This window comes from Anas platyrhynchos, chromosome 8, assembly GCF_047663525.1.
Source record: "Anas platyrhynchos isolate ZD024472 breed Pekin duck chromosome 8, IASCAAS_PekinDuck_T2T, whole genome shotgun sequence".
NCBI lineage: Eukaryota > Metazoa > Chordata > Aves > Anseriformes > Anatidae > Anas > Anas platyrhynchos.
This window is the reverse complement of record NC_092594.1, coordinates 15,973,955-15,994,120: the sequence shown is the minus strand read 5'-3', so window position 1 is coordinate 15,994,120 and position 20,166 is coordinate 15,973,955. Positions and strand designations below refer to the sequence as shown.

Here is a 20,166-nt window from a genome sequence, read left to right as displayed (position 1 = left end):
GTCTGAGGGGCAGCTGGGCCTGCTGCAGGCAGCGAGTGCACCTGGGGAAACGGAGAGGCTCTCCCCAGCTGCGGTCACTCACGCAGGACACTGGGGGTTTGCAGCAAGGAGGTGCTCCTTGGGGTTCCCCCTTCCACAGCTGGCTTTGGGGTGGCCCCGTGCCCACCCCAGCCCCTTGGTGAGGATGGTTGCTCCCTGCCAGGCACAGCACGGACCCCGAAAAGACCAGGATCCCCACAGCCCCAGGCTCGCAGGGCTGAGGGGTGTGTTCCTCTGCAGAAGAGCACAGCTGGGGGGTATAATGGCTATTTCACCATCCCATGATTTAAAACAATCTGAGTGAAAGCAGTTACAAAAGACTAATTTTAGAGGAACCTTAGTCAATGAATTGCATCACCACACAGTCCTTGGTTCACACAATGGCACTTTAGAAGAGACTAATGCAAACGTTTTTTTATTTAGAATGTATTCATCATTATTTAAATATCAATACATCTTGGCAAGAGTTATCAAGAGTTCCCAGTACCAGGGGAAAATAAAACATAGCCACATGCTCAGCTATGTTCAGAGTTTTAGCAAGCCTCTCCATCTTGCAGCTGAACATGCAGGGTGGTATGTGTCAGCACACTAATAAATACAAAATAAAGCAAATGTTAGAAGAGACGCTTCTTTGAGGACCTCAGAGCACCTACTGGAGAACCACAGCCCTCCCCTGCCGTACCAAAACCCCAGTGTGGGAACAGATCTCTAGACTGGGATGCAGGGTAAGGAACACACGGCTGTCAGAGAAGCAATTTCCAGCTAGAGAAAGGCCAAGGGGAGAGCACGATCGCCAACCCAGGAGCAGTAATGAGGCCAGCATATTCCTCCTACCACCTTCAGGACAAAGTGAGTAATGCAATTACTCAATCACAAACTCAAATACATAACATTTTATTTATTTATTTTTTCTGAAATACTCCCAAGCAGGGCCTTTCCTCCTCAGCTGTTGTGGTAGTGGTCCTATCCCATCACAAACTGCTTCATACAAGTCGGGGCAGGCAAACCTGAACTCAGATGGCACTCCCAGTTGGTAATATACAAGTGTCAGTCTGGGAGAAGGAACCTATTCCCGTTCTGCTCAGCTACGGTGTCAGGATGGTGTTCTTAGTCTGGGAGCACAACGGATATAAATATGCTTGAAATAATGAACTGCCTGTAAGATAATAGCTCTGTACAGCCCTAGAAAAGATCCTTGGCCAGCTGCAACTAGGTGCTACAGGGAGAAAAGCGGCTGAGGGCAGAGCTTTCATGCAGTTTGGGCTGTAATGACCACAGCAGGCTGTTTGCTAGTCTGAAAAGTTCTGGTCTCCAAGAAAGAGCAGGAGCTTCTCGCACGTCTGATCGCTGTAAAGCAGCACAGCCCGAGCTCTGAGCAGATACTACTGAAAGCCGAAATATCCGGGAGCTATATGAACAGCTAAGGACCAGACCAAGTCTTTTTCACTGAAGCTGCTGCTGGTTAGAAAGGGGAGATCTCAGTCCCTGCCACTTCCCTTGGCTTCCCCTGCCCCTTGCTAGGTGTCGCACTGCAGCCCGGCAGGACTGGTCCCTTTGTGGTCAGTGCTGGGCTCAAAAGTGTCTGCCCCTTCCCTTCCCTTCCCTACTGCTCCCGCCCTGCCTGGCTTGGTGCTCGTCAGACACCGCGGGCACGCGATGATTTCACCCAGCTTTCACGTCAGACCCCAGGGCTCCTACGCAGGTGGAGTCAGAGGAGGGTTTGCTACACAAACTGAGCCTGGCTTGGGTTACAAATGCTGGCTGTTGCATGACATGGGACACAACTGGGACATTAGACAGCTACTGAAGACAGCTCTGTTGCTTCATGCCAATGAATGCTTTTGCTGCCAAGTATTTCCTTGCCTGCCCAGCCTGCTCCTGGCCTTGCTGCAGGTTCAGGCGCACTGAGAGATGATGTTGGAGTTGCAGTCTAAGGAGTGAGCGTGGGTTCTTTGGCAGCTTTCAGGCCCGCAGCCAGCACCAGGTGGGCTGACCAAGTCCAGGTAGTAGGGGGACTTGAGGAACCGGCGGTACGAATCCTTCTCCATGAGGGTGAATATTTTTCTCTGAGCCTCATCAAAACAGGAAAGCGTAGGCTCCAGCATATTGTGGCTCGTTTTCTCCCTTGTGCATGAATCCAGGTTCACCTGTGTGGGCCAAAGGGACAGCATAAATGGAACCTGTCCCAGAAATTGTTAGAAATTATAAGGGAAAATCCAAGTGCCTCCCAACTCCACTGAATGTGCTTAATCTGTCCTTGACGGGCAGTGGTCTGAAATGACTGTCTGACAGACACTCTGCAGCCTTCACAGAATCTGTGCAGCTGGATACCAACGCATCTCTGCTGCCAGACGAGCTGTCAGTGCAGACTGACACATGTTCCTCTGGGGTGCAGCCAGACAGAAAACTCAAGCAATTTTGTGGGAGCAGCTGGAACACTGGCAATCACAGTCCTCCTGGGCTTCTCCCATTCGAGTGTGCATGTGGGGTGGCCACGTCATCAAACACACTTCCTCTCTATCCAAGTTAAACATTAAAGCAATAAAAATGACACCGTTTACTTGCTAAGCAGCACCCTTCAACTCTCATGACACTACCAAACTTCTACTTCCCTGTGCTTCTGGCCTGTTTTGGGATTTAGGGTGACACCTATGCCCAAGAGATGTTCTGCGTACACACCTCTTTTGTTGCCTGCACAGAGATGAATTCGTCGTAGATCTTCCTGGCTTTGGGGCTGAGCTTGGCTGGCGACTTGGTTTTCTTGTACTCCTCACAACTGACCCAGAAATCGATGTTTTCCTCGCTGTACTCAGATTTGAGAAAAGCACGGAAGGCAGCCAGTCCTCCTACAGATCATTTAGGGAAAAACAAAACAGGGAAGAGAGTTAGTCACACCTGTGAAACCCAGAGCCTCGGCAAACAGCAAGTCTGGATTCTCCTTTCCAGAGCTGAATGAACAAGTCCCCTGCCCCTGGCAGCTGGCAATAGCCCCTGCCTCCGCAGCAATAGCTCATGCAAGCCAAAGGAGGCCCCACAAGGATGTCAGGCCCCACAGGGATGTCACACGTGGGTCCTCAGCTGCCTCCCACACCGTGACCTCCAGTGGCTCAGCCAGGACAACACAAGCAAGCCGTGTGTTCCCAGCGGGCCCCGAGGAGACAGTTAGCACACGCTGCAGGCTCTCGGGCCATGGGAACGGCGTGAGGGAAAGCTCAAGGGCATCGGTGTAGTCTGGGACCGACAAGAAGATAAAGTCTCCCATGGGCTCAGCTTGCAAAAAGTTTCTCCACTTTTTGGCTCTCGTTTAACCCGGTGTTAACTGCATGCTGCAGTCTTGCCACTCCTAAAATCAGCTTGCACAGGGCTAAAGCCCCTTGGATCTGAGAAACAGATCACCGCCCTTCCCAAAGGAGCCACTGTGTGCGCTGCTAGAAGACAAAAGGCAAAATCCCACGCTTCCCCTGGGGACTGCAAAGCACACTGCAGGCAAAACCCTCAACATCTCCAGCAGAAGCACACGCTTTACTTACTGTCATGATGGATCAAGTTTTCCAAAGACTCTGCCCACTTTTTGACTTCCTCTTGGCTAACCCTATCAGGACACAAAGAGAGAAACACAAAGAATTATAAATCATTTAAAAACATTACCCCTTGTCCTGTCACTACACTCCTTGACAAATATTTCTTGTAGACCTCCTTTGTAGGATCTCAGATCCAACCTACAGAAATCCCAGTTTGCAATCTCCCTCACCAGCCACGGTCTGGAAGGGAATTTTCCTGTAAAAATTGTTGACTTTACGATTATTTTATGACCGGCTGCATCTGCTGCTCAGGGATGGACCTGTTTACAGGTCCTATCAGTGAACTCCAAAGAGTTGATTTCTTTAACCTGTCAGAGAAGCACTAGATACATGGAAGGGAAGAACCTGGGAAATATAAACCATGTTTGCACTTCCCGTGTTTGTTCCGCTCATCATACCAGCATATCCTAGGGCTGATCTATTCCAAGAGCATTTCTTGGCCTTTGGAGGCCTCCTTGCAAAGGACATCTCCTTGCAGCTCCGTGAGAGCTGTGCTAGCTGGCAGGTCTGTTTTCTGTGCCGATATTTCTGTGTGACCATTACACAAATCCAACTCAAAGAACCAGCGTGTCTGATACTGAAATGTATCAAGCCATGCTGGGTCTTGGGATGGTCGTATTGCCCTGTGCAGGAGATTGCAGGAGCCTTTCAACGTGCACGTGCATCCTGAATCAGAAATGCTGGCAGAAAGAAACCTCTGGAAGTCTCTAGTCCCACCTTCTCCTTGGAAGGGGATATCAGTACTTGAGGACTATTGACAGGCTGGATTCAAACACAGAGGCATTTGGGAGGTAATAAAAAGCAGCAGTAGGAATGCAAATGAGTTCAGCTCAGTGCGGGAGTAAACAACACATTGCAGGCAGCCTTTGCTTAGCTGCAAGGCAGCGTCTGCTCTTACCTCTGGCTCGGAGACACTTTCTCCTTCTTGCCCTGGGAAGAGCTGTAGTCACAGGAGTCTGACTTCTGCAGCAGGACGCCCAGGCGATGCTTCATGTCTTTGGCACTGAAAGAAACAATTCAGGAATGCCGTGAGGGTAATGGATTACAACTCCCTCTGCAGCCTCCTCGCCCGCAGCTCGCTTGTTCAGCATTGTTCGGTCACACAAGTGCAGGTCACAGCGCTGACTTCTCACTCCTCACAGTGCATATTCCAGTGCTAAACAAATACAGCAAAGTCAGGGAGTTCATTTGCCGCCTTCAACGGCACAGTCTTATTGCTGACAAGGTCGTCAGCCTGGAGGGAGGTCTGGCAAAGGCGGAGGAGCTGCTGGTTTACTGCTGTTCAGGTAAAACATTGTGATAGGAAGGTATTGCTGCTGGGTAAATGTGTCACACACCGCTTCTCCCTGAATTAAATTGCCCAGCTAGCCGGTGTCTGGTTCTTAAATGCTTACCGATCCTTCCCTGCAGCCCTTGTTATCTCCCTCCTTGCCACCCCACCTGGCTATGCCAGCAGCGGGGCCATGCCAGGCCACCCCACCAGGCAGCTGGTGTGACTCGGAGGGAAGGGAAGGAAGCAAAAAGCCAGGGGCAGGATCAGTGCTGAGACCAGGGGTGAGCCAGGAGCTTTGCCACAACCAGCCCACGCTGACTGCAAGTTGCTCTCTTGCCCTACAGCAAGCTCCTACAAGGATGAGAGCTTAATTTTATTCTGCTATTCGGCGTGCTCAGGACAAGTGTTGGCTGAGTGCACAACCTAAATATGCAGCTGGCATTGCCTTCAGCATCTCTCTGGATTTCCATTCAGTTTAAGGATGAGGGCGTAGGTAAACCAGCCTGGCTTGCTGAGGGGCACAAGCCCTGGCTTGCCTCAAGGTGTAGTGATAGCATAAACAGGAAATTTTCCTCCTCCTGCTCAGATCAGAGCCTAGAAAAGAGCCGGGGAATGTGCTGTGGGGCTGAGCTGCAGTAGCTGCTCGGCCTGCCAGTCAGAGCACTGTCAGCATTCCCGGCCCTATCTTATCTCACCGCCTGCTCCTGCTCATAAATGCCATCTTAGCAGCGTGAGCAGTCAGCCCTCTTCCTATGGCGCAGGCTGAGAGTGGAAGAAACTCATGACTTCTCCTGTGAGAAGAGCGACCAGGGCAAACACCCCGGCACCTCTGGCAGTAACGGGATGCTCGGCGCTGCCCGATGCGCTGCCTCTCAGGGCACCCCCATAATCGGACCCCTCCGGTCTGCAGGAAGGAGGCAGCAGAAGGAAACAAGGCACCGCTGCCTGCAGCACGTCCTGCAGCTTTCTAAGACATGGAGATTCTCTGGGGATTCCTGGACAGAGGTGGATAAAGGATGTGCACTTCATTTCTTTACATTTTTGCTATTTATTTTTCCCTGTCAACATTTCCTTCGAACTGGGGGAGAAGGGTGTTGGTATGTTTTGTTTTCAAAGCCACCACGGGGAGCTTTTTCCCCCCGATGAGAGCAGGGTGAATCTCAGCTTGTACCTTCCCAGCCCTCCACCATTGCTCAGCGACTGGGAAGAAGCCCGAGGAGCCTGCTGTCGGGTGGCTCTGCCAGCACGGAGATGCCTGGATGGTGCCACACACTGCGGGACACGGCCCCACACTGGCCCCCAAGTCATGTTTGTGGGGGTACAGCCTGACCCCACACCAGCCCCGCGCTGCCTGGTCCTGCCACGCTTGCCTTTCACATTTGGGCTGGGTTTTGAGGGACGACCCTCGATTTTTGTTGAATCTTGTCTGCCTCGCTTCCCCTTCACAGAAATCCAGACAAGAAAATTCACCAGAGAAAACGGGTTCAAAGGAGAAAGGGGTGCAAAGCTTGCAGCAGAAGCAGCTGCCAGGAATATCAAGCTGTGGCAGTGCTGTGAGCTGCTCGGTTTGCTGATAGGGAGGACGGGTTTAGAGTCCCCATTGTTCGCTACAAAACCTTTATGCGATTCTGGTTCTGACTAACAGAAGAAACTTGCAAACAAGCATTTGTATCTAATCTTGCAAAAGATTCAGAGCCAAATCTGCCACTTCTTTTTCAGACACGACGTGCATAAACCCTTGTATTGCCAGACAAATGAGCCCACAACAGAGTCCCAAAAATAAACGGTACCTTTTTAAGCAAGTGGCTGGCAGCGCAGCGAGTCCCTTGCACATCTTGCTCCCAAGGTTGGTTCTGTATTCCAGGGAAAAATAACAAGGCAGAGGCTGCGTGCAGGTCCTTTGCCGGCTGCGGGATTCAGTCTGCTGTCTGAGCCAGCTGCTCCAGCTCTGCTGTGTTTTATAGCCTAGCCCAGCCAGCCCAGCAGCACTCGGTGACCCAGTCAGCAGCCAGCACAGCAGCAGCAACCGTCCCCTTTCTGCCCACCCAAGAGGAAGAGGCTGACGTATAAGCTGAGACAAAGGGCTGAGTGGGACTGAAAACCTTACCAGAAATGAAGCTCGGTGTCTGGCTGCAGAGGTGGATTCTTTTAAAAGGATGGAAAAAGCTCCAGGGGCTTTCCCCTATTGCAAAAGGTGGAATGGTGCAGATGAAAGGTGGGGGAGATTTCAGAGGGGCGCAGACAGTGAAAAGGGTCAGAGAATCAGTTCTGAGAAGTGTGGTGAGCTTTGTCAGCTCCTCTTTTCATTTTCCTATTTAAATCAACCTAGGGAAAATAAGGGACAAGTATTTTAAGCACAAAATGTTAGCATAGTCTCAACAAATACAGAAACTGGAGCTCCAAGGAAACAGGAATGTAAATTCACCAGGGAACTTCCCAGGCAGATGAAGCTGTCCAATCTGGTCTAGAGGCACGGGGATATGTGCCTTTGGTGAGGCTGAAAGGAAAGGTCTGCGGGGCACATCACTACTGAAATACAAAATGAGTTAGCGTGTCCCAGCACATTTATATGTAAGGACAGCTCACACACGTGCAGGAAGAAAAGATGGGAAGTTAAAAACACGACTGCCTTACATCCATGGGTACCACTAGTGCTTTACTTCTCCATTTGCCCCTAATCCAAAGCCAGGCCTAGGTACTCGGGAGTATCTGGGTACCCAAGGGAAGATGATTCATTAAAACAATAGGAATAATGGTGTCTCCTCAGAGAGGGCTTTCTGGCAGCGTTGAGGCTACTATGCGCTAATGGATGAAGCCATGAAACACTTGGTTATGGGGATGTTTGGCGGTGACTGCACTGCCTGACTCTGGTTAGTCCCAAAGGAGAGCAGAGTGACTCCAGCTATGCCGCTTATCCTCAGTCCTAGCAGGGCGCAGAAGGCAGATGCTGGCTGAAAACACTCCTCTGAAGAGAGGGAATTGGCTGGGATTTATTGAGTTGCTGCTCAGCACAGCCTGTACCATCATAAGAGGGTATCATGCGCCATCATGCACAAAGTCTGCTCCTGATGTAAAACAAAGAAGCTTCAGTTTAGCAGCAGGCTGTCTGCCCATGTTACCCACTGTTGGGATCCCTCTTTCCAGAAATCTTTAAATACTTTGCCTGTAACCTGCAAAAGATTTAAGGTGAGTTTTTCGCTCCCGTGCTTACAGCCAGCAGCAAGGAAGACCCAAATGCTGGATGAGTTTACCTGCCTTGGCATATTGCATCCCCTCAGTTCATTAACTGTGCCAAAAGGCAATGCTCTAATAAACTTTAAACTGCCTTTGTACTAATGTGACCATCTGGTTGCTAGTCCTGGGGTTTGCAGTTCCTGCACTCTTTGGACTAAAAGTTAGCTCTAGGGGAAAGCACTGTAAAACCTGATCTGAGTGGATCTGTAGGAAGCGACTGAACACTGCCAGAGTTGGTGCCAAAGCTCTCTGATGTCTCCTGTTTGGGGAGAAGAGACACCAAAGAGCAGAATACAGCCAAGAAGAAAATTCTTAATTAATTAAGCAAATTAAACAATTAACTATTTTTTATCTCACACTTGTAAGATACTACTGCTGTTGGCATGAGATTTTAGCTTCTGGCTCAGGAAGCTGCCAACAGGCTGCTTGCTTGCTAGAACAGGGAACATGTGTGTAGAACACAGAAATTCTGCATTTTCTCTGCAATTTGGTGTGCTCAGGGATTTTGGAATCTCACCCTTCTCTGTGGATTGTAAGTACCTTGGCTGTGCAGTCCTACTGACATTCAAAGGAATGATGGTGTTGCCAACATGAACTCACCTGCTGGATACCCCAATTTCTGTGTGAGAAGGCTGTGAGAATAATAAGAATTTTCTAACACTGTTCTCTCAATGGACAGCAATTAAGAATTAAGCAATTTGCAATTAAAACCATCCTCCCAGGACTTGGTATACAGACTCCCAGAACTGCAGCGTTTGAAATTTTGACTTTTCCAGTTCATCAACACACATTTGTTCGGCCCATTCCCCCTGTGAGGAGTTTGGGTTTGTATACTGCTTCTCCTCTAAGCTGTGTTCCCCAGCTGTTGCAGTTTAATATCATCTTAGCCACTCCAGCTGGTACCCAGTGAAAAATAGCCCCTTCCATCTCTTATTCCTACCCTCCATACGCAGGCCTCTTCTCCCAGGGCACTGGCAGGGCTGTATTTAACACCAAAAACGTTTCCCTGCAAGTTAGGAAAGCAGCAGCTCAGGCCAGTGCTTACGTCTGGCTCAATTCACCTGTGGGCAGAGAATTATGGAGAAATCAGCAGTGAGGATGGGCTGGGGGTGTGCAAGGCTGGGGGTGGGGGGCACCCCGGCCAATACGTCCCTGACAAATACCGCTGCGGCCTTGAAACATCACGCAGTCGAAGGAGGGAAACAAACTGAAGAGCATGAAGTAAATGCCAAGAAATTCCTCACAGTGGCCTGGGAGATGCAGCTAGAGACTGAGACATTAAACAGAGCTTTCCCCCTCATCCCCATTGCTAGGGAACAGTTCACACACATGCTCGCCCGCCCCCATGCACAAGCGCGTGTGGGATCCGGCCCTCGGCTCACAGCCGCCGGCCGTGGGAGGAGGCAGGGAGCACGAGGAGTGCTATTTTGGTGGTCATGGCCCAGAGACAAGCTACTGCAGGCTGTTGCCCTCCCGACAGCACAAGGCTCTCCCACCTCGGCCCCTTCCTCTCTCGGAGCAGCGCGCTGTGGGCCGGAGGAGCACGCAGGGGTGATGGCCGCCTTGTGTCACTGGAAACGGAGAAGGGCATGGCATGGGTGTTGTGAGGATGTGCTGCCATACAGAGCCTCTCCTGCTGCTGCTGCCTTCTTCCCTGGACATTTGGGCCTTCACGTTTGGGTCTGAGTTGGGAGGAACCAGCACATGTCTGTGCATGGCCCCGCAGGCAGCCGTATGTCCTGTCCTGGGGCTCTGCTGCGGCCTGACCTCTCGAAGAGGCACATAAAGGCCAAATTTGTCTCCCCTGTGTCCCCTGGCCTGCAGAGGGATTCCCAGAAATGGCATTCCACAGCGCAGGGAGGAAATAATTCTTTCCCATGTCTCTGCAATGCGCCGCCTGACTTCACGCATGGCCAGTGCCACGAACCTCGCAACAGGCCCGGAGGCAGGCTCTGAAGGGAAAGCGCCTGTTCCCAAATTAGCCCTGGCACCAGGGGTGGCTGACTCACCGTGCTGCCACACGGGCAGCTCGCTGCTCACACACACAGCTGCTGCAGGCGTGTGTATGGGTCTCCAGCCTGACCCGGTCACCTTTTGGCTTTCCTTGTCTAAGGTGAAGATGAACTGTAAAGGCAAAGCAGCTTCGATTTGTTGTTGCAGCTCCTTGCCGAGCCTGCTCCTCTCTGAAGTGATGCTCTGTGGCTGCTAGCGTATTCAAGAAGCAGGTCACCTAACCCCATCTTCACAGAATTTCTACAACATAACTCAGACAATTTTCCCATACTCTCAAGTATTTTCTACTTGCCTATGCATCTACATTACCAGATTTTTGTCACTTCTAAGTGCCTGCAAATTCCAGATCCTTTGTGTTTTGGCTTCAACCCTCGGCTTTTGGGTTGCCTACTTATGTTACTACACCAAGAAAGCTGAGAAAAATCAAAATAAAATATTTAACCTTGTATCAGAGGAAGAATTTTGTTTAGTCTAAATGGACTTTCTTCTACTTTCTTCTCCTGGTTTGGGTTTCCTAATGAAATAGTTTTTTGTTTTTTTTTGGTCTGACTGTTGTTCTTGTTTCTGGGCATCAGACGATAGAAAAAGCTCCAATTTGAGTAATTTGCCTTCCAGTTTCCCATATCTCTATCTCATCATCCATTTTGATTAACAGCCCCTTAAACATTTCCTCTTAATCACTAAGAACATTTTGAGTAACACTGGACCACAAACCAAGCCAACATGTGCACTGATGCTTTCCCAATACTAAAAACACTTTGAAATGTCTAATTTACCCAACTTTAGTCCATTTAATATGGATTTTATGATATTTTAACCCAAATATCGATAGCAAGTCAGATTCATTTATAAATCTTTCACCACCACAAGTGCCTCTGAAAAGCATCATTATCTTTGTTGTAAAAAGCCTATTTTTCCATTAAATCATGTTAGCCGGTATCAATTATATCACCTCCTTTTCAAATGAGCCTGCTCTCATCCATACTAATAGTGTTCCTGCACCAATCCAAAGGTTAATAGCTCTGTAACTATATAGCTTACCACCTCTTACAGGATGGCTTTCCTCCAGTCTCCTTTTATACTAAAACGTATTAAAAATGACCATTTTTGGTCCTGAGAGCTCTTCAGCCTATTCTTCCAAGAATCTTAGTGCAGCCCCCAGGCAGGGACACACTTGCTGTATCCTTACTGGGAAATCCCCTATCGAGACAGGAGCAGAGATGGACAATATCAGCACAGGAGCTAAAAAGACAGTGGTTTATGTACTCCTCACTCGTGGGCCGACCGCTTCACCTGAAAGTGCCCTAAGGTACGGGGAGGAGGCGGCAGAAAGCGAGGCAGGAGGAGGGTGGATGCGTCAGAAATGTAGAGCATCAACTCCTTTACGTACAGTGCACAGCTGAAACGCTCCTCGCTCCTTCTGCGCCTTAGCAACCCAGCTGTGCAGGGACTTCTTTTCCACAGCTTTATAAAGCCCAACTTTCAAATGTGGCTGAGGAACCTTCTGCCTAGACGATTACTAAAAGATGTGAAGTTACAGGATGTGAAAGATGAGAAATTGCAGTGGCAGCTGAGCAGGATTAGAGCTGCCACGGCACAAAGGCCCGTGCCAGGGAACAAAGGCTACAGCTTTGTTCAGGAGGGCAAAGCCCAGGGGTCGTTTTATCTGTGGGGTCACGGCTCAGCATCCAAAGCATGTTGCTTACTGCTCTGGTCACAGTTCAGTTGTTTAATGCTGGGAGCCTGCTCACAAAAGGCAGCTTGGAAGCAAGGAGCATCTGTCAGTGCCTGCCTCAAGGGTATGCCGGTTATTTAAAAGGTGATGCCTGACAAGTCCGCGGGTGGGGTTGCAGAACACCAGGATTGCAGGCTAAAGAAACACAAAAGCAAGGACAAGCACCTGCAGCAGAGAAAGAGCATCCATACAAAAGCACTGTGAGCCCAGCCTGATGTGGCCCCAGCCTGGAGGGCAATTCTGGAAGGTGCCAGGTATTCAGTGGATCCGCCGGCCCTGAGGCGTGCTCCTCCCAGACTGCTGGGCAGCGAGCTGAGAAATCACAAAAAGGAAATGGTAAAAGGAGAATGCACTGAAAAAAACGGGCTGATCCCAGCCTGGAGTTCTTTGACCTGCGGCTTGGAGGTGAATCAGACAGAGTGAAATCACAAGTAGGAAACATGCGGAGTAGCACAACCGCGGAATTACAACGCTGGGAAAATGTCACTTGCTGAGGAGGCTGACTGCACAGAAAGGCGTACAGGGCATAACAGGCAAGCAAAGACTACTGGAAAACAATCACTGCCCAGCGAGCTCTGCTTTGCCAGGACCTCTTGCTGTTCAAAATGTGTGTTAAAGCAGGCTGTAAATCCAAGCAGACCTGAACTCACCGTGCCACAGAAAAAAAAAAGCAGAGACAGGGCTGTGTGCCACAACCTGTGGCACGTGGTGCTCAGCTGTGCCCAGCAGCTGACGCTCACAGCTCCTCGCTGAGTGACAGCATTTAATGCTTCATCATTTAGAAATGCCTGCTTTTTGCAAAGAAGAAACCAACGGTCCTGTTGTTACACTTTGTCCTTCTGAACTTCTCAGCAGAATGCATGTGGCTGAGATCTTTCTGTCTCTTCTGAAGCAGCGTTCGCCCATCTGCTGCTCTGCACGCTGACGGGATGCTAAGGATGGCAGCTCCTGGCTCAGCTGGCAGGACTCCTGCAACCTGACGTCCCAGGCACATGTGCACTTTGGTGCTTCACCTGGAAATCATTTAACCACAGGAAGAAAAATAGGGGCTTTGCACCTGTTTTGAATCACCGATAACTGGCTCTTCTAACACAGGATTGCTCAGAAACTTCCACAGGGTACGGTCTCTAAATGGAGTGATTAAAATATAATATAAATAAATTAAGAGATGCCAGGAAGAAATGCAGTTTCCACAGCAGTGCCTTGGCACTTGTGGCCAAGAGCAGTCCACGTGCCCAGAGATATTAAAACAAGCTTCCTCTGTCCCTTGCTTGATGCCTGCACTGCTGGGGAGAGCTCCCACATCTTGCAGATACCGGGGTCAATGCCAGGCCTTGTCCAGAGGAATAATGGAGCTGAGGGTGCAGGACCAGAGGCTTCGGCAGCACTAAGGCACGTGTGAGTGCCAACAATACCCTGCCACCCCAGAGAAACTGCTGCAGGATGCCACGCTGCCAGTGACTGGAGGCGACAAGCCCAGAGCACATCCCTAGGGCTGGGGCATCACCCAGCTGCCCAGGTTTGGGAGGAAGCCAGGGAAGGAGGCCTGCTGGGACTGCATCAAGCTCTTCATGTAAAGCAAGGTGCAGTGCAGACAAATAATAACTGACTAATCATGCTGGGACTGTCAGGGATCAATATCCCTCTGGACTACACAACAGGAACCTGGCAAAGCAGTCCTTAAACTGCCAGCCACAGGGGACGTGGTACCAAGGATATAATGCAAGTGCCGAAGGAGATGCTGCCCTGCGTATTCTCAGAGGTAGACCCAGGAAGGTATATTTTGGACCCAGATTCTCTCAGATCACGTGTGTTCAGATCCAAGGTACTGCTTCTGTTCGCTGCAGAGACAAGCTAGCATGGCTCCGAAGGGAGTTGTGCTGCTCAGCATTATTGTGGTATAAATTGGCTGCTATCATGTACAAAGTGCTCAATATTCCGTAAGCATGGAGTGTTTATCTTATTTGTGCATCACTGGAAATTGCAAGCCTCTGGTGAGGGCAGCACTGACATATTGTGTTGCCTTGTTTTTTGCCTTTTTTATTTTTATTTTTTTTAAACAATGCTGCAGTTCCAGTCAGTCCAGCTAAACTTCACCCACAAAATTCTCACATCAGATTGTGATCCTCAGCCCAATTTCAAGGGCTAGCCTCACACGGAAAGGATATGAGACACAGACTCAGCCTTGTTATGGAGAAGCACTAGATGCCCCCAAACCAGCAAAACCTCCCTGGGCATTGCTAGTTCTCTCCCTCTCTTACTGAAAAAGTCTCACACCACAATCACACCGTGCTCCGCACCCATATCCACTGTGAGACACGTCCTACCTCACCCCATCAGCAACCCCCAGCTGTATATATGGGACCCTCCTTTGTTATACGAGCACAGATGTCTTGGGGTGGCTATGGAGGTAAAGCCACGCTGAGGAACAGGACCATTTTGGCCATGCTGGCCAAAATGGGAAAGACTGGGGTCATGAGAGCTGGAAAGGAGGAGAGCAGGAGGGAGAAAAGTGGTCAGTGACGTACAGAGGGGGCAGGAGGCTATGTGAGAAGCCCTAGAGATGAGCCGTGGGAAGGAGGAGGATGCATCCCATGGCATCAGGACAAGATGATCCTTGGGAATGCTGTCTGACAGCCAGGCATCTCCTGGGAGACTCGGCTGTGTCCGGAGGGAGCACGTGCACGTGCTGAGCAGCCTCGCTGCCCTGCAAGGGAGGCTGCAGAGCTGAAGCCAGTGCCCCTGGGGCTTTGGGGCAGTGTGGTGGGACCTCTGGAGGAGCTGTGCTGGGCACAGGCCTCCTGCACCAGCCTTCTGCTCGGCAACATCTCCAACTGTCTCTATTATCTCGTGCTTGAGATCCATAATGGAGAATCACTTCTGTTCTCTCTGACTAAGAGCTGCTAAAAATAGCGCTAATATAACAAGGATGAGAGATGAATTTACAAAGTGGAGCAAGAAAGCCCAGAAGCCCCTCGCAGTCATTACATGCTCCCGCAGCTCTGGGCTGAGCTTGTCAGCAGTAAATGCGCTTGCTGTTTGTTAGGGAAAGAGGGAAATTGCCTAAGACAGCGCCATACGCCTGGGAGGCTTCTTGGTAGAGTGATTTCTTTCTGTCCCTTCTCCTTTTAGCACTCCTCCGTGTTATTTACCTTGCAACCCCGCGTTCTTCAACCCCCTGGCACCCTTCCTACCAAAATACGTGGGGCTCAGCTGCCAGCAGGTACGCACAGAGCACCTGGTAAGGCATCACAGCAAGCCTTGTGCTGGGAAAGAACAGACTGATAGTCTGCCATTTTCCAAATCATCGAGAGGCTACAAAGAGGCATTTTTTTCCTTGTCAGAGGCAGACACTGCCCAAAACACGCATGGCCTTTTCAGGCTAAGCCTCAGCTAGGGTGTTGCAATTTCTGCCCTGTGGGGAGGGCCTGTCCCCTCTGATGTGGGCTCATTAGCAGCTCAGGCTTCGAATAAAGCTCTATGGATTTGTTCTATTTTTAAACACTTTTTGATAAACGAAAAGCAGAAGCCTCGGAAGAGGAATCAGCCAAGAGCTCAGGCTACCAAATGAGCTGAATCCCTGGTGCCCACAGTCCTTCAGATGGTGTCACAGGTGCTACTGGTTGCACAGTGTCCCATTTTCAGAAGGGGAACACAGAAACAAACCGACTTGCACCACACGCCAGCTGCCTACACACCTCTCCTAAGCTGCAGGAGCTCTGAGCTTAAAGCCTTATCTTTACAAAAAGGTCATTTTCCCTCACAAGTTCTGCCCTTTGAATCCAAGGGGCAGGGTGACATCCGATCTGGTGCTCCTACCTGTCTCGCACCCACGCTGGGTCTGATCACACTGCTCTGTGCACAGTGCTAGGCAGCCCCTGCCCCACTGTGAGGCTAATGCAAAGGAAACAGCTCATTGAAACTCTCTGAATCCTTCTGGAGACTTTTGGGGGTGCTTACCTCTGCTATTCTAACAGACAGGGGCTCCAGAGAAGCTCTCTTGCAGTCTGTGCTGCTTTCAGAGTGACAAGCAGCTGATGCAAAGCAGGATCAAAGGCAGTTTGGGGAAAATAACTTGGGTAGAGGGAGGCCTGGCTCACTCCCCCATAGCCACAATAAACCATCTGATGTCTCCCTTCTCTGCACTTCATCACGTTCCTGCTGCCTCTGTGATTCACATTATGCAACTGATTGACTTTGCAAGATAAGAGAACAAAGTGTCTCCTCGCCCTGTTCCCTGATGCGCATTAAGTGTGTTAGATTGGAAGGCCAAAGCAGAAATCAAAACAAGCCCCCGAGCCTGGTTTCTCTGCTAATCACCGGTGTGTTCATACACTTGTTATGCTGAGGGACTCAGCGCTCCAGCAATCTAGCGACATCCTGGGCATGCTTTCATTGGTCTGCGGAGTTGTTGTGCTGCAGCTTCCCCGTGTGCTGTGGCACTTTCTGTGTCGAGCAAAACTGTCTTCCAACAGGATTTTTCTCCTTGAGGGTTAATGAGCATCTCTTGAAGCAGCCTCTGATCAACTAGATATGAAGGACATTAGCCAGGAGACACAGCCAGCTGGCAGGACAGCTGCACCCCTATCATAAAACATCACGGAGGAAGGACTGCAACCAAGGGCATCCCCTGCTCAAGCAGTGCCATAACCTCTGAAAGCGTGGCTCAAACCATATCTCATGAAAGCTCAGCTTGCTCCTGCTGAAGATCTTGCTCCCTAGGGTCATCGTATTTCAGTTTAGTATCTGCTGCCCAGTGCCACATGCCCAGGGTTGGGCTGTCAAAGGCACTTCACACCACGATACTCGTAATAGGACGGAGCAGGCACTGTCAGCAGATGACACCCACATCACGTACCTTCACAGGCAGGGTACATCAACACGACAGCACTGAGCTTCACAGAGTTACTCCAGTGCATAAAATCTGGTGTTGACAGGAGAGGTTTTTGCTTCTGTTTTTCTCCACTTTCCTGTATCCAGCTGCGGAGTGCCTTTATATATGGCTCCTGGATAACAGAGGCTGAATCCTGCTGTGCTGCTTTACTGCTTTTTAAACTCTCTAATATATGTGCACTTGGTCCAGAAACCATCAGTCCAGTAGGGGAGGCAGGCTGGACTCTGTCAGCAGCAGAGACCAAAGTGGGCTCAAATTTTAAAGACATTAGCTCTAAAATGCAGTTTGTCTTTGTTCTGCATGAGTCACACAAGGTAATGTGCAGCAGAGGCTGCTTCCAGAGGCTGGAAGGGGAACGGAAACAGCTCTAAGAGGGGAACAATTTTTTTCTTCAGTTTACTTTTCGTGTAGTCTAGAGTTGTTCATGAGCTGTTCCTTCAGTCCATAACAGTATCTGCTTGATATCACAAGGAAGCAGTAACCTTCCCTGAACCCCAAACTGACCAGCAGTACATGCTCTGCTGTTATTATACAGGGATATAGAAGTTATTCTCAACCGATGTTTATCCAGCTGCTAATGTGTTTTCAAGAAACCTGTTTAAGTACTGGTGCAGAAACAATTTATCTCAAGCATCCTCCGTGGATGAACTACCTGGTCCAATTACCCAGAGTTTACAACTCAGTGAAGCAAACACTTCGTTCAGCACCAAGCCCATCAGATCAGACCTCCAAAGGGCTTGAGTGGAGACATACCCGCTTCCTAATCAGTCCAGAATCTTCAAGTATTCAGCCATGGAAAAGCAGTGCTGAATGCTGAGCCACATACAGGGCTCAGAAGCAGTGTAAATAGAGGCATGGCAGTGAGAAAAAGCACAGAGAATGGCAATGTGAGCAGTCCGGCACAGGGAGTGAAGGGAGGAAGAGCAGAGCGTGCTATCCATGCACAGGCTGCTGAAGGTCAGTGCAGGAAGAATGGACGACGTGGCTAAACTGATCAAGTTTTTACCAGGAGGAAAAAAGGCATCGGTCTGGGAACACTACACACTGAGGAGCAGGACTAGGACTACACAGCCAAAAGCCTCGGTAAGCAGTGACAACAGGGGCAGTGCAAGGGACAGCAGGTAGCTTGGAAATCGTGACAGCTGGGGAGGAAAACCAAGGCAGCTGGGATGCAGCAGCAGAGTGAAAGGCTTGCAAGACCAACAAGAAAGATGACAGACTGCAGGAGAGAAGCAGCAGAGATCAAACAAACAACAACAACAACAAAAAGACCTGGATTGATAGTCTGGAGAACAGCAAAGACTGAGGCAGCCCAGTGCTGCTGGAGAAATGGGATGGAAAAGGTTGCTGAAGGCTGAGAAAAATGCAGGAGGTGCAGAAAACCAGGCTTGTCAGCTTGAAGCTATAAACAGCATCCTTCTAGCTACAAACAAGATGGGCTAACCTCTTCAGATCTGGGAGTGATTTAGGACAGTAGATGTAGGTTAGAGGACCTCTGGGTGCTGTAGAAAGCTACTTGTGGTTAACTACAGTCTGCTCATACAGTCCAGCTGCAGGCAAGGTGATAGTGGTTTTGTTGTTGTTGTTTTTAAACAAAACCTTTAACAAACAGTTGATTTTATGTACACAGAATCCCTCTCTTACAGACTTTTTACTCAGACTCTCACACTCACTTACCCACAAGCACCGCAACATGAGTGTCCAAGGGGCTGGATGAGATCAGCCACACATGACGAAGTCATCAGTTGTTCTGGAGTGGGTCTTTGCCTCAGAAATGCCAACTTCAGCTTCCATAAATTCTAGGCCAGGGTGCAGCCCATCATCTATTTCTTCTGGTTATAACACGTCTGTTTTTCTGGTGGCCTGTCAGGAAAAAGAATGGTATGTGTTATGCTGCAAGCTCATCGTTGTCCTCCGGGCAGGATGTAAGGTCTTCAGCCGATGAGACCTTATCACCTGTCTGTGCTACCTTATCAGGCAGGGCACAGGGCTTTTGGTCCTGCCATAAATACATTCTCTGGTTTTACAACCAGGAATGGCATCCTAGGAACACGATCCTGGAAGTGGTGCTCTTCATTATCAGTACTTTTAATCCTTTTAATCCTCATTCAGTTATTTATCCCGGTGTTTACACACACGTTTCCATTCAGACTTCACTTCAACCTTAATTTCTGTCACAAATCTCTCGCACATGCTAATGCGGCATAATCAATATGTTCTGCCTTAGACATTCAGCAAGAGGTTCCAAGATGGTATTGCTCTTCAGGAAGGCTGTAGACTAGCTGGAGAGAGTCCAGAACAAAAATCTATAAAGAAAGATGAAAGAATGAGAAATTGTTCCATCTAGATGTGAGCAGACCTAAAGGACACTGGTTAATAATACATGAAGTACCTAAATGCCACGTCCATAAAAGGCTGCAGTTGCAAAGACGAAGATGATGAACTGTTCACCATGTCCATGCTGGTTAGGACAAGAAATGTTTGTCCTGAATTACAGCAAGGAAGGATTAGATGGTAGACAAGATTTTCTAGCTGTAAGATCATGAAGTACTGGACTGGATCAGCTGGGGAAGGGCTTGTAACAATCACTTCGAAAACGTCCTACGACAAACGTGCTTTGTTTCTCTCCACCTTGGAGTTAGGCAAGGCCCTAGATAATAAGGCTCTCTGCACTCATTCCTTCAGCTTGGGGTTATTCAAGAGGTGATAAAACAGAAGTCTAAAGTCCAGTTTCAACACCCACATTCAGGATTTTTGGTTAAATATAGGATACTCTGCATATCTTGCTTCTAAAGATCCCGCTGGGCTGCCTCAGAGACAAACACCCACTTGCTCTTAAACAGCAGGAGCCCACTGGTTCTGGGCAACCTGTCTTCAACACGGAAGGTGCAGATGCCCTTTGCAATCCAGACCATTTCACATGTGCCAGGCCTTGCTGCTGCAGTAAACCACACTTGGCTGCATCACCAAACCTACCAGCAGGCAGGTAACTCTCCAGTTGCAAACACTGTAAAGTTGGCTGTCAAAGCCTCTCTGCAGAAATCAGGCTGGCCCAGGCACATTGGGCAAATTTTAGGCATGATATTCCATTCATAAAAAAGACATTGTCTCTAGCACTTCATGCCTGTGTTCCCACCTCCCGACCTCCTCCTTTTTTTTTTTTTTTTTTTTTTGAGCTGAATAGATTTCCAGGTACTCTGCAACCTTGGGGAAATATAATCCAATCTTCTGGCTGGAGAAAGCAGCTCACAGTGACCAGTCCCAAGGGAAAAGATGATATCAGCCTTTCTGAGTTCCCAGTTAATTGTGTTTACTGAAGAATACATAACATTAGAATGCCTTGAGCCTTGGCCAGGTTTGTAAAAGTAAATAAAGCCAATTCCAATCTAATGTTAGA

General features: G+C 49.4%; 1 protein-coding gene across 2 annotated transcripts; it reads right to left on the bottom strand.

Moving 5' to 3' along the window:
* Positions 1-438: 438 nt before the first annotated feature.
* RGS4 (regulator of G protein signaling 4) lies at positions 439-18,471 on the bottom strand. Of its 2 annotated transcripts, none has more exons than XM_038183342.2 (5): positions 18,447-18,471; positions 4,519-4,623; positions 3,570-3,631; positions 2,719-2,885; positions 439-2,186 (listed from the first exon to the last, which is right to left on the bottom strand). In XM_038183342.2, exons 2-5 carry the CDS (start codon positions 4,611-4,613, stop codon positions 1,935-1,937), a joined length of 576 nt encoding a protein of 191 aa, XP_038039270.2. In that variant the 5' UTR covers positions 4,614-4,623; positions 18,447-18,471; the 3' UTR covers positions 439-1,934. The 2 variants fall into 2 exon arrangements, with proteins under 2 accessions (XP_038039270.2, XP_012960053.1); XM_013104599.5 differs by lacking the exon at positions 18,447-18,471 and adding an exon at positions 6,684-6,920.
* Positions 18,472-20,166: the final 1,695 nt, after the last annotated feature.

Bases quoted from the DNA above. Each gene is read 5' to 3' on its own strand.
- RGS4 (XM_013104599.5), bottom strand. From the start codon at position 6,727: ATGTGCAAGGGACTCGCTGCGCTGCCAGCCACTTGCTTAAAAAG. The intron at 2,886-3,569 runs GTAAGTAAAGCG...AATGATCTGTAG, and splicing joins AAACTTGATCCATCATGACA to GAGGACTGGCTGCCTTCCGT. The intron at 2,187-2,718 runs GTGTGTACGCAG...TGGCCCACACAG, and splicing joins CTGTGCAGGCAACAAAAGAG to GTGAACCTGGATTCATGCAC.